At 36.7% G+C, this 14,041-nt stretch overlaps 1 protein-coding gene across 8 annotated transcripts in view; it reads right to left on the bottom strand.

Moving 5' to 3' along the window:
* DMD (dystrophin) overlaps positions 1 to 14,041 on the bottom strand; it is a 1,157,417-nt gene that overhangs the window by 160,009 nt on the left and 983,367 nt on the right. For all 8 annotated transcript variants that reach the window (XM_075520648.1, XM_075520634.1, XM_075520658.1 and 5 more), the window contains one exon: positions 11,330 to 11,476. In XM_075520648.1, coding sequence (XP_075376763.1) covers positions 11,330 to 11,476 — 147 coding nt within the window. The remainder of the gene's footprint in view (positions 1 to 11,329; positions 11,477 to 14,041) is intronic.

Genomic DNA, 14,041 nt, shown 5'->3' with positions numbered 1-14,041 from the left:
ACTTAGTTTCATAATGTCCCTTTCTGATCCATAAACGGCTACTTATATGAAAACACGTAAATTCATGCACAAGGTAGTTAAAATAATTTGAAAAATTATGTAGTGTGTCATTGGCAAAGCCAAAATAATCAGCACGACCTGGCACTGTTAAACATCACAGGCTTATCCCATCAGCTGTGGGAATTACGGAGCACAGTCTAATGATGTGGGGGCACACTGTTGAAAGAGAAAAGTGGTGATCATAAAATTGGATTTGTCTCTGCCTTTCAGAGACTTTGTTTGCTGGGAGCTGACCTGCTATTCACAGGGGAAGAAAAAGGATTAGATCCTGACTTTTTAAAAGAGGAAGCCTGCATGATTTCTGCAACGGACCGTACTGGTCTGACAGTATTTCACATGTCATTTACAGCTGAGTAAAGTTATGAAGGCTTTATGAGAAAAATGTAAACCCTCTCTCTTTAAAGGTAAACCTAGCCAGATTCAGGGATATATTGCAGCTAGCTATGACAACTGATGTGCAAACCAAATTCAGTTATCTTAGCTCTTTGGCTGGCAAAAGTACAGACAAAGTCAATTCAGGATTTGAAATGTGATGTTTTGAGATAAGGGACTGCAATGCTGGGATATACAAGAAACACAAAGCTATTTTATGGAAGACACATTCTTCCATTTCTTTTGAATACCCAAAAAATCACTGCACTGCTGAAACAGTGCTGCATTATCAGCTATGTGTCAGGTAACTAGGACAGAACTCATTGTTTTTACAGATGAAAAAGAGTCATAAATGAGGGTATTGGGGGAAAAGGACACAAAACACTTGAGATCAATATAAGAAAACAGAGGTATGAAAGTGAAAATATTCAACAGAATGAATATACTATGTACAAATGTAGAATTAGGCTTATTTTTCTAAATTGATTCATGCTAATTAGTCATGCCATTTTGTTTTAAAACAAACTCAGCTATGGCAGGGAACCAACTTTGAACACCTAAGGAAATGGAAGAGACAGACTAATTGAGTCATCAACCTACACACTTGAGGCTTCCCAAACAAAATGGCATACCCTAAAGAATTCATTTCTGTAACATAGGATTTGGATGTTGCTATGATTCTCCAGGTATAAAAGAAATAACAAATTAATATGAATAAAACCTGAAATTGTAAGCTCTGGGTCAAGAACCATAATTTATACTATGTTTGTTCTGCAACTAAGGGGTGCATTTCTAAAGGTTATTGCAGTATCCATGTTTTATAAAGTAACAACAAGAATTGAATGGCTTAGATGAGCCACAGGAAGCAACGAGCATCTTGAAATAACTCCTTTTGCCTGTGTTGTGCTGGGTGGATCCAAATTAGGAAGCTTTTTACAGAAAACATTTGCACACACAACACATACCAGGAGTTGAACCATGTTAATTATGAAGTGCCCTCCTCTGCAGTTAACATACCATTACATGACTTCCACACTGCCCAGAATTTTCTGTATAAGGACGCAACATTCAGCTTTACTCAAGGTGTGATGAAAACTACAATGGCAATTTTAGAGAGCACCTTGTGAAAATATTCTGAAAATGACACACAATCATCTACAAAGGCTGGTTTTCAAACTGTCACAACTTAATGCTACTGACATTTTTAGTATTTTAAACACTATTGTTAACAGTACTTTCTAAAATGGCAAAAATATCTTACTTAGCTTAAAGTCTTATTGAAGCAAAAAGATTTAGAAAATATAGCACAAAATACTGCCTAGCCTAAAGACTGTAAAAGCTTTCTGTAATGTGAAAGTAGACAGCCTGACATAAAAATATCTGCAGTGATATAATATGTAATTTCTATGTCAGAAAGACACAAAATGACTCAACAAAGAAAAAAAATGGCTAACATTAACCTTTTGCACTGGAAATTTGTGTATTATTTCTCTACCTTGGGATTTTTAGCACTTTAAATGAAGTTTCTTCTAAAAAAATTCACAACATTTCAGAAGAAGGGATTAGCAAAAATGAGGAGAAAAAGGAATATTTTTTTGCCAGTTTTACATTCGCTCCCTCTAAAAACCTTTAACAATACTTTGGCACGGGGACTTGGAATCTAAGAAGTTTTATACTGCTTCCAAGGATATTCATTAAGGTTTCATTGAGTTACAAGCCTCTGAAAATCACATTAGAGAGAGCCTTTACAGGACAGCTCTTAAATTCTGTGAACGCTCTATCTGCAACAGACGTGTTCCACATTCAAAGCAAACTTTGTACATCCGCTTTAACCTCGTTGCAAACCAAGCGGGCATGAATGGACAGACAATCTGTGTCAGCAGAGTACATCCCCTCCAGGGTATAGAGCAGAACCAGAAATTGCTAAGACTCATCATCCTTCTGGTGTCAGCAGATAGCTGACAATGTATCCTACCCGACCCGACCCTACGCAATCCTGTCCTATTGTACTGCATTTTAAAATCTAACCCACGAATTATGAGCTCTGACAGTCGATAACATGTTGGCAAGCAAAAGGACCTGTGCTGTGGAAGTCAGGATTGGAGAATGACTTATAATTGCAAGGTTTACTTTTGGTTTGTCCTTGTTTGCTTTCACTGTTCTGACTGCTGCTAACTTTGTGTGCTTCCCAGCTTTTCACCCGCACACGTTCTTACCTTAAAAACCCCCTAATTTTCATAATGAACAGCCTAAACATAGCTGATTGGAATCAGGTCACACACCTAAAAACGCATTGAAAAAAATCAGGCCACATTCTCTCAGTTTGGACAAGAAAAAAAAAATGAAGCTATCTGTCCAATTTCAGCATCCAAGGTAAAAACTCCCAACTCCCATAGTCTACACACCTTTGTAGGACTGAAACTCAGAGCTTTAATTCTCCAAATGTAACTTCCACTTTCCTTGTCAAAGGGACTTCTACAGAAATAATTTCAAGTAATGTTTTTAAGATGCTCAGCTATTATGCATCATGAACATTAAACAATATGAATAATTCCATCTTCAGTACAGTTTCAATCGTGGCTAAAGTAAGTAAGTTAAAGAGCTATAAACGGAATTATTTAGCTAAAACTGCTTGACTAAAAAGCAACAGAACTAGTGGATGTTGGTTTCCAGTGAATACATTTTCAACAGTATCATAACCTCAGTTTTCCCCAGTATTCTAAATATAGTCTGGTGTGACTCATATAGATGTGCACTGCCAAACATAATCTATAACTGCTGACAGGTGGAAGTAAATTGTGCAAGTCTTATTTTATAAGGAAACAAGATTAACATATATCAACTAACATGCCCATTCTCTTGCTATCATTTACGCATCAACCAGATAAATCGGAGATCTTACAGAACATATTGTATATGCAAAAATTGTACAACAGAGTCCTAAATTCAAGTTGCATGTGTAACATATTTTCTTGCATTTGATAATTTTTAAGTGCTTTTCTCTGTACTTATATGCAACGTAACTAATTTTTTTTTATAATCCCATATACCCATACGCATATATGAGAAACAAAAAAAATATATCAAAAGAAATCTATATATGCATATTGAAATGAGAAAATAAAGTAGGGTAAATTGTGGTTCTTTTGGATGGTTCTTCAAAACAAATCTTCACAGAGGACAAAATGCCAAAGTAAAGGAAGTCAAAAAAGGATAACAAAACTCTAGAATTAATGTATCCTCTACAACAAAAAATGACTAAAGCCTTTACAGTTTCAACAAACTGAAATTCATCACAGAGAACATCATAACTTTAACATGGTTTTACTAGTTTTCCTGCTGGCATGGCTGTTGATGATAACCATGCCTGTTTATACTTACATACACACTTTCTTTCCCTGACTGCCCTAAACATGCCACAAAGAACAATGAAGATGTCCTCCTAATTTAGGAAGGAGTCTTTCCAATTTTTGACACACACTTCATTAGAAGAGTTGAATCCCAATCCAGGTAGCTGGCCTTCCTCCACTAGCTTAAAGAAATAAATAAATAGGATCTGTAAAGTATGAATGACTGTAAAATGAATCTATATGCATATTTTTGCAAACATTGAGCAAAACTGAGACCGAAGCTAACAGAAATGAAGAAAAATACATGGGTATATGACTTCTGAAGCCAACTGGCATAGCCAATTAAATAAATAAGAGACCATTAAAGAGCCATGACAACTGTGGTTTTGGCAGAAGTTCCAGTTCTCATGGAATATACAAAACAACATTTTAACTAAAGAGTCTGATGGGAAAACTGAACTTCCAAAAAGAATCAAAATCTCCCTCTGCTGGGAAGATGAAATCTGCAACTACTAAAATAATTTCAAATGTCAAGGTTGAAAAGAACTATGATTTTAGTAATGCCTTAATTAGTGTAATTACAGATGAGCTAGAATTTTGGCTTTATATATTTAGAAAAGTTATCTCCTGTTTTTGTCAGCTACTTACAGATGACATAAGTCAAAATATAGTTTAAAAAAGAGGAAAAGCAAACAAATAGAAACAAATTAATTATTAAAATTTATGAAATGACGCAATGGAAAGAGAAACTGCTAAGGTAATAGAAAGGTAATAATGCTCACATACAAAAATCCAACTGCCTTTTATATGGTACATTCTTATAGACATGACATTCGTTGTCTCCTGCAGAGGAAGAAACATCTTTCTTGCTACTGTTGCATCATCTGCCAATTTATCCACTTTTAACATACCCCCAGTTTACACTTACTGTTTAATTTGGAATTAATTTTTCTTGTAATGTAAGATATACAAAAAGTTAAGGCAGATTTTCTCTTTCATTATATGACTAGAGCTTTTCTGTATGAGATTCCTATGCAGTAACAATTGGAGAACTGAACTGTAAAGAACCAGAAGAGGTTTTTCTTTAGGAAAAATGATATAAGAGTATATCCTTAATCACCTTCAAATCTTAATTATATGGTTTAGACCTGAAGTATAATTCCTGAAACCATTACCATGCTATGCATGTAGAAATAAAAAAAGAACCTGAGAATCTGGTAAACTTGTTTCAATTCAACTGAGAGAGACCTGAAAAAAACATTTCTTTTACGTATGTATTTTTGTTCTTATTTCACTTCTTTTCTGAGGATTTTCTTCTTGGAGAAGGCATGGAGGAGACAAGGTGAAGTAAAATCGAAAAAAAAACCCTAAACCTAAAAGCTACTATAATAGGTCAGTGCTGATTTCAACTTACATTTTGGTGCAACTTATTTGCCTTGGTGCCCATCCCCTATCAAAAGCAGGGTGTGAGCTGAGAACCGCTGCCCAGAATGCCCGTGACTCAGCTTTTGGGAGATTCGCTGGATCTACCAAATATTTGAAAACACCTATCATTAATATTTGGTGGGACATTTACATATGGAGGCCAGCAAGACTCTGATGCACAGTCACAATTTCACACTGATTTCAGGAAAGAAGAGATTTCCCTTTTGGCTTTTATATTGTCGATGTTAGTTCTTCTGCAAACATATATGGTAAGATTCATTCATATTTCTCACCACGGATTGAAAGTACCGGTTAATATTTGTGAGCACCCAGAAGACGCTATTTTTTGAAATAATCCATTGCAGTGATACTTATTAGAATAGTGTGCATTATGCAGCTCAGTAAAGGGCCCATCCTCAGCAGAATACAAATAAAACTATGATATAACTTTAGATAACTGCCTGCAGTGGTATTAAAAGCCTGCTGTTTCTTCAGCAGCTCCTGCAAGCAGAGAGTGCTGTTTGAGGGAACAGAATAATAGTTGTGGCTGGACCCTTTACCAAGAGGCAGCATACTTTTGCACCACATCAATCTTCAGATCCCCACATGCTGGAGAATCATTGCTACTGGTGCAAGATGAGCTGAGCAGTTAGGAACGATACTGAAATTACAGCTAATGCTTCTTTACAGTCACACTTTATATACAGAAATGTATATATGTATACATATATATATATATATGCAAGATATGGCCTGTTTTAGCTCTAGCCATTTTAGGTGCTTCCTCCAGCTTGCTTAGTTTTACACACTAGACAGGCTGGGCCCACTATTATGGACAGAGACACCCACCCACAAATGACAGCAGTTCATTACAACTTGCTAAACTAAGACCACTGAAATATAAATACCATGACAAAATCTCTTAAAAGATAGATTTTTTCGGATGAAAGACAGTTCTTACATTTTTCAGCTTATTAGAGGTACTATTCTCAATAAGAGTAGATACAACTTGATTTACACCAAAAAAATCTTTCTTGATAACTGAAGGCTCTGTTCCCCATGGGATACTTGGAAATTCTTTTACATGTCAGAGGCTTTGCCTTTTGACCGGCATTACACCAACTGCATCTCTGACCAAAGTGAAGTGGATATAACTCCTGCCAATCTGGTCTTCCTGGCTCCTCAAGTGTCAACTGGAAGTAAGCAAGAGTTTGCAAAGCATGTTTTCCCCCAGGATGATCTCATTACACATACTGTTTGAAGCACACAGGATCTGAACATGAGAGCTCCTTGTGAAATTCATAACAAATAGCTCCCTGGAGAAATTTCATCTCCTTTCATGTTTAAGAAAAATGGAAAAATAAACAGCATATTTTCCTCAAAACTACTCTTTTAAAGGCATCACGCTAATTATTTTCCCCTTGCTTCAAGTCCACAAATGATGATATAGTTTTCAGTGACTGAGCTGAGTCCATTAGCTTGCATTAATGAAATACACCTTCACACAACACTTCAAAACCAGGATTGGTTGAATCTGTCATTGGCTGAGTTCCTTCCACATGTTTTCTTTCCAGTAACACTCCAGTGTATATTCACCAGAACCGAACACAAAAAAGGTAAATTAATGGCAAACATGCGTTAATGCAGAAACATAAATGATGTTCTGGGAAGATTCTGCAGCAATATTTGATACTGTTCACTAATAGTACTAAACTCACTGTACAACCACTGCAAATGCAATACTGCCAATGACTGAATACAGTCAGCCTTATTCTTATGTTTGTAAAATGAATATAATAATAAATCTCTGTAAGATTTGGCTTTAAATTATATGTTTCATCCTCTGATCTTATGAAAGTCCTAGTGTTAATAAAGCAACAAACAAGACATCATTTCATCCTCTACACAATGTTCTGCAACTTTCTCATAACACTAGAATTCACTATTATTTTGGATCTGATAAACCTTATGGCCTTATGTACTTTTCCCACACATAACCAAGAATGGGTATACTTCTGGCAAGTGATAGCACAGAAGCCTTTGTTTTATGATTTTCCTGCAGTGATTTTTTCTAGGAAATGGGATACATAGGTAAGAAATATTTTCCCCATTAGGAATATGATGGGAGGTGGGGGCAGGGAGAGAGAGAGATCTAAACTTTGAGGGGAAAAAAATGACCAGTAAATTAAGAAGCATTACAGCTGGAAGAAAAAAAGGAAGAACAACAACAACAAAAAAAATCATAGAAATAAGGGAAGTAAGATGGGGAAAGGCAGAGAAGCATAGGAATACAGAAAGAAATACTTTTTGAAAAAAGGAATTAATAGAATCTAAAGAGAAAATATGGGTAGTATAAATGAAAGACACATGAAAATACATAGAAGCCTGAAATCAATAGAAAAAAATGATGGACAGACTGAAGTATTAAGGAGATATTTTATGTGACATTAGTACAAGAAAGGCAATTAGTCAAAAAAAAAAAAAAAAAAAAGAATGAAAGAATATCCTAGCAGTCAAACTGAAAACCAGAAACAAACAATAGGAACTATCTTGGGAGCAGAATGGTTTTGCATGAAACAAAAATTATTTGTATTTTTGCTTTTCCTATTGCGTGCCCAAAATGTCAGTTTTCTGTAAATAGTATCATACATAACTGGAGTGCTGGTCATACATAAGTCTAATGCTAACATAGAAAAATACATAATACTCTAAAAATACTCAGGTGTGAGCGTCAGTGTCCCGCAGACTTCACATGTAGAACAGCTGGACTAGATGATCGTTGTAGGTCCCTTCCAACTGAACTATTCTATGCTATGCTATGCTATGCTATGCTATTCTTTTCCAACAAAAATGAGCTCTGCCTCTCAGTATGTCTCAAATTCTGCTCCATTTTAAGTAGAAAAATTACATTATAGGAACAGATGTGCTCTTCTTCTTCCCAGGGATCACATCTTGGCCTTTTATACATGATAATCCTTCAAAGTTACTTATGTCTTTTTCCCTCAGGATGTGTTTAAAAATCTACTGGAGTGTTTTCACCTTGTTCTGTTTATCTTCCAGATGACATTTAGGTAAATATGAAAAAAGACAGTAAACCATAATATTCTAATTAAATATATGTTCTATCAGCTCATAACATCCCACCCTGACATACTGTCTCCAAGTATCCATCTTCGTAGAAGATGAAACTTTGTTCTCCACATACTCTGTGTTTGATAAATTGAGACAGTAATTTACAATGAAAAGTGAATTGTTCGCAACGCTTCCTATACTCTGTGGAAAAAGAGCATACCTTTGAAACACGTGTGAACGTATGATTTACCTTATATATTTTTAAATGGTCTAAAATGTCAAGTTGGCCCTCTGTCTAATGCTTTCCTGAATGATAACAAAACATTTATCTAGGGCTTTCTCTCAGATTTGTTTGACTTTTTCACACCATAGATGCTTTCACTCTGAAAAATCTTTCTGCTTTCCCTTATTTCTTGCTGAAGTAATCATAGAATCATTTAGGTTGGAAAAGACCTTTAAGATCATCAAGTCCAATCATTAACCTAGCACTGCCAACTCCACCACTAAACCATGTCCCTATAAGCACCACATCTACATGTCTTTTAAATACCTCCAGGGATGGTGACTCCACCACCTCCCTGGGCAGCCTCTTCCAATGCTTGACAACCCTTTCAGTGAAGAAAATTATTTTTCCTAATATCCAATCTAAACCTCCCCTGGCGCAACTTGAGGCCGTTTCCTCTCGTCCTATCACTTGTTACTTGGGAGAAGAGACCGACCCCCACCTCACTACAACCTCCTTTCAGGGAGTTGTAGAGAGTGATAAGGTCTCCCCTCAGCCGCTCCTCACAAGACTTCTGCTCCAGACCCTTCACCAGCTTCGTTGCCCTTCTCTGCACACGCTCCAGCACCTCAATGTCTCTCTTGTAGCGAGGGGCCCAAAACTGAACACAGTATTCGAGGTGCGGCCTCACCAGTGCCGAGTACAGGGGGACGATCACTTCCCTAGTCCTGCTGGCCACGCTATTCCTGATACAAGCCAGGATGCTATTTGCCTTCTTGGCCACCTGGGCACACTGCTGGCTCATATTCAGGCGGCTGTCGACCAACACCCTCAGGTCCTTTTCCACCGTGCAGCTTTCCAGCCACTCTTCCCCAAGCCTGTAGCGTTGCATGGGGTTGCTGTGGCCCAAGTGCAGGACCTGGCACGTGGCCTTGTTGAAGCTCATACAACTGGCCCCAGCCCATCGATCCAGCCTGTCCAGATCCCTCTGCAGAGCCTTCCTACCCTCAAGCAGGTTGACACTCCCGCCCAGTTTGGTGTCATCTGCAAACTTACTGAGGTCGCACTCGATCCCCTCATCCAGATCATTGATAAAGATATTAAACAGAACTGGCCCCAGTACTGAGCCCTGGGGAACACCGCTTGTGACCGGCCACCAACTGGATTTAACTCCATTCACCACCACTCTCTGGGCCCAGCCATCCAGCCAGTTCTTTACCCAGCGAAGAGTACACCCATCCAAGCCATGAGCAGCCAGTTTCTCCAGGAGAATGCTGTGGGAAACCGTGTCAAAGGCTTTACTAAAGTCTAGGTAGACGACATCCACAGCCTTTCCCTCCTCCACTAAGCAGGTCACCTTGTCACAGAAGGAGATCAGGTTAGTGAAGCTGAAGTATTTCAGCAAACCACTAGAACTTAGTTAAGCATTTTCTTAGTGAAATAAGGCATTTTTCAATGAATCATAGCAAATTTGTTAACTCAATCAGCAATTGTCACTCACTGCAAACTGCTGATTTAGGAAAAAGAAAAAAAAAGAATTTCCTGTTAATATTTGCATGAACTGTGGTAAACTGGAGATGTCACAGAACTGTGAGATTTCTTCTGGAGAAGCAATAAAGAAGCAATAACCTCTTACTGACTATTAGAGTTGACAGCACTATGATCTGTTATCTGTATGTAGGACAAGAGGGAATTGGTTCATTTTTGCCCATTGCTAATGTTTGGTTTTTACAATGAAGGCAAAATTCTTTATTAACCTCCATACTTCTACATTTTGTCAATGTATTAAAGTAAATACAATGACAGAATTTCAAAATGTGCAGCAGTGATGGAACAAAAAATAAAATAGTGAGTAAAATCCAGGACTTAATGAAGTTAATTTAATTGAATTTACCTTCATTTAATCATAACATTACTCCCCTGCTGTGGGACCTACATCACCATATACCAGTGTACGCATGCTTACATATGCTCTCTCATGCACATTGTTCTTAAAATTCTAAGCTAAGATACAGTGCATTTTGGAAAAAGTATATGTATTTGAAGTCTTTATCACAAGCTAACACAAAATAATCCAAAATTTAAGTGATAAATATGTAAACAAAAAAATCTAAATAATTTGTAAATTTTTCAATATTTATAACTTATAGTTGATGTTCACCTTAATTTCATAATATATCTTAATATTTTTCCTGCATTAGAGCTCAATTTATAAAATCCCTTTCTGAACAGCTTTACTTGCAGTATCAAATCCTGCTAATTACCTGAATGCATGTAATGCCTTGTAAGTTTATAATTGATTCTACAGGTGTGACTTTAAAGGTTCCACTGCACAGAATCATTAATCTGCCCATGAGGAGTTTATTTAAAGCTGCTGCTCCTGAAAATTATTTAAACAAAAGTAAAAGGAATGAAGCAGCAGAAGTAACTGTCTTAAAGTGAATCTTCCATATACACTACAAAAATATCTGTAAAACATGGATAAGCCGGTCAAAAGAAATGATGACGTGATATATTTGGCAGCAAGAATTGCTAAATATTAATATTAAAAGGTAAACAAACTTAAGTATTTTAACTGTATGAGAACTTTAACTGTATGAAAAACTGGGTTGCCCGATTTCTACTGGATAAAGTATTTGGAAACATCTGAAAATACAGCATCAGCTTTAACTCCTATTTTCTCATAGAGACACCATTACTGAAAGTCTGCTTCCTCTTTCATTCCTTAGTACACCTTTGGTGCTATTCCAGAGGGAAAAACAAGCACACAGAAATAACAAATATTTACTTAAATGCAGCATAAAGGAAAAAGTCATAGGAAATGTACCTGTAGCACCTTCCACCTTGTGTTCAGGTCTTCCACACAGCTGAGATTGTACTGGGAGAGCTGAATATCAGAGGGGGTGAACCGGTGAGCAAGCTCATTGACTTGATGCACCTTTTCTTTAAGGGGTACAATTTCTGCTCGATAAACCTGTGTGAAATAAATATAAATAAAGATAAGCACTAACTTCAAAAACTATTGGCTCTGCCACCAGCTGATTAGTAATGTAAAGGCATTCCATGTCAAGCTGAAAGGAAGGAGTGTACTGGTCATGATACAGTTAACAGTCTTTTTATATAACTTCATATGGACTTTAGGTCTCAAGGGTAAGGCCCAGCATTTCAGAAGGTGATATAAAGTTGGGACCTTCATAGCAATTTTTGGCCAGTTAAGCCAAATCTCTAACCAGCACACCCCCTGGGATGTGCGCTGCAGAGCATGCTTCTCTCCCGCCTCATCCTTGATGTGCGTGTAGCATGTGTTCCTCGGGGTGTACGGGAGCGATAAGGGCTGTTTAACACATGAAAACAGAGGAAGACTTCTGTTCCCAATTACAACAAATTAAAGAAGAGAAGCAATGATAAAACTATTACAGACCTCACTAAGGCCATGATCTTACCCTGGGTATCTTGTGTGTTACAAATAAAAGGTTAGTAATGGGAAGAACAACAACCAAAAAAAACAAAACCAAAAACCCACACTTTTTTGCTATGAATCCCAAACTGGCCTACATGACTCATATTTCAGAAAAAATAAAATACTGTATCTTGTAAGATAACCTTTAAAACTATCCATAAGAGCAGTCTAGCTAATAATTTCAGTAATGTATGTGAAAACCAGAAGCTGCTAGTTAGAAGTTTCTTGATTTTAAAAGCAACAAGATGATGATGATGCTGCTTCCATGATGCATCTGAGTAAATTCAGATAATTTCAGGGCACCATGACTCTATTGAAGAGAGGAATCTCTATGCAGATCTTCCACTGTTCCATATCTATCTTTTCTAAGGAGACATTTATGAATCTTTAACATGATAAAGTATGTCAAAATGTAACAATGAGCCATTTCTAAGGGACAAATTCTGTCATTTTTAGGAGCACTTTTTATTGCCATGTGATGTCTGCACACAAAGGCAGGATAATTTACTTGCTATATTAGTCTTGCTTTCTAGCTCCTTTCAGCATTTTTAATATAGACCACATGTGGTCTGCATCTCATTTTAGATCATCAAATAACCTGAAATTATTGCCTAGTAATCATTTCATCAACATGTGATGCAAAAAAGGTCAAAAAAGCCCATCCAGTATCTCAGGGAACCTTAAGAGTACATAGTATGAAGACATTCATAGACATTAGAATGCCATGAACTGCACTAAAGGTAAACATCACTGAAAAATTGTTCCTCAAATGTCTTTCAAAACCAGACTTGACTTCCGCTAATTATGTTAAATTACCCTACAACATAAGGAGTTAGACTGACTTAAGTGGCACTCATGTACGGTGATAACAATAAATCTGTAAAATACACAATCAGGAGTGATGCGCATTTTGTAAAGGAAAGCACAGAGAATGATGCAAGTGCCACGATGTGAGAGAAGAGGCATACATCAAGTTCATGACAGAACAGTTGACTTCTCCATTTCACCAGTTTTATACCACTGGAACACAACTGACATTACTGGAGAGAATACTGATTTACAGTGTAGTGTAGAGCAAGGTCTGTGATACAAAGAAAAGGAAAAGAGCTCACATGTCTGGTTTTATCCCACAGAGTTATATATGTGCTTACCCTGATCATTTGAGTTAGTACTGAGTTCAGAGAACAAACAACATGCTTTAAAAATAGAAACTTGTTCTTGTAAGGTAAAGGCCTCAAAGACTGAAGAGATAGATATACCATTGTGTGAACACTTCACTTGCAAATAGTTATTTTACTGCTTTTTTCTGTGATCTGTTAGTTTCAGTGGCCCAAGGTCCTTGGCCATGACTCTGTGGCTTGTACTTGGGATGGTCAGCTCTGTTCCTCCAGTGTTACTTGGTTTCCAAGATCAGAGAACACCTCTCTGCTAGTATTACCAATGCCTACGTTGTCTATAAATATAAATATACATGTGTATATATTTTATATATATTATTACATATATAATTAAAATGATATATAAGTAAAAATTATATATAATAAATATATCTATATAAAATAGAAAACACTGATAGAATAAATGCAGATCAATGGATGCAAAGATCAGTTTCCACACTACAATGCACTTTAATGCAGTTCCTGCATTAAACCAAGTTAATTTTCTATTAATTTGTATGGCAATAGGATCAGGCTTTGATTGAAAACTTCATTGCTTAGGCAAAGCACACAGGCCTAAGCTTATAAATCACTTGTTTGTAAACATATACATAAACATCTGACTGATTTCAGACCAAGTATTTGCATCTGCGATGTTGACTTGAAAGTACTGGTCTCACTTGAAGATTGACATAAATGATTAGGTAAATCACACAACCTAAATTAAGGTGAAACAGAAGATCATAATTAGTCAACACGTTTTTTGACTCTAAGTTATTTTACAGAGCAGAAAGGCTAAGGCACAGAAGCAAGTCACAAGAAAAGAAATCAAATCATAGAAATACATATGTAAGTAAAAAATAAAACTTATCTTCTGCCCCCTCTTCAGTTGATGTCTTTATTAATTGCTTTTTTCTCCTGC

This window comes from Mycteria americana, chromosome 1 (assembly GCF_035582795.1).
Source record: "Mycteria americana isolate JAX WOST 10 ecotype Jacksonville Zoo and Gardens chromosome 1, USCA_MyAme_1.0, whole genome shotgun sequence".
In the NCBI taxonomy this organism is placed as follows: domain Eukaryota; kingdom Metazoa; phylum Chordata; class Aves; order Ciconiiformes; family Ciconiidae; genus Mycteria; species Mycteria americana.
The sequence above is the reverse complement of the archived record's forward strand: the minus strand, read 5'-3'. Positions and strand labels throughout refer to the sequence as shown.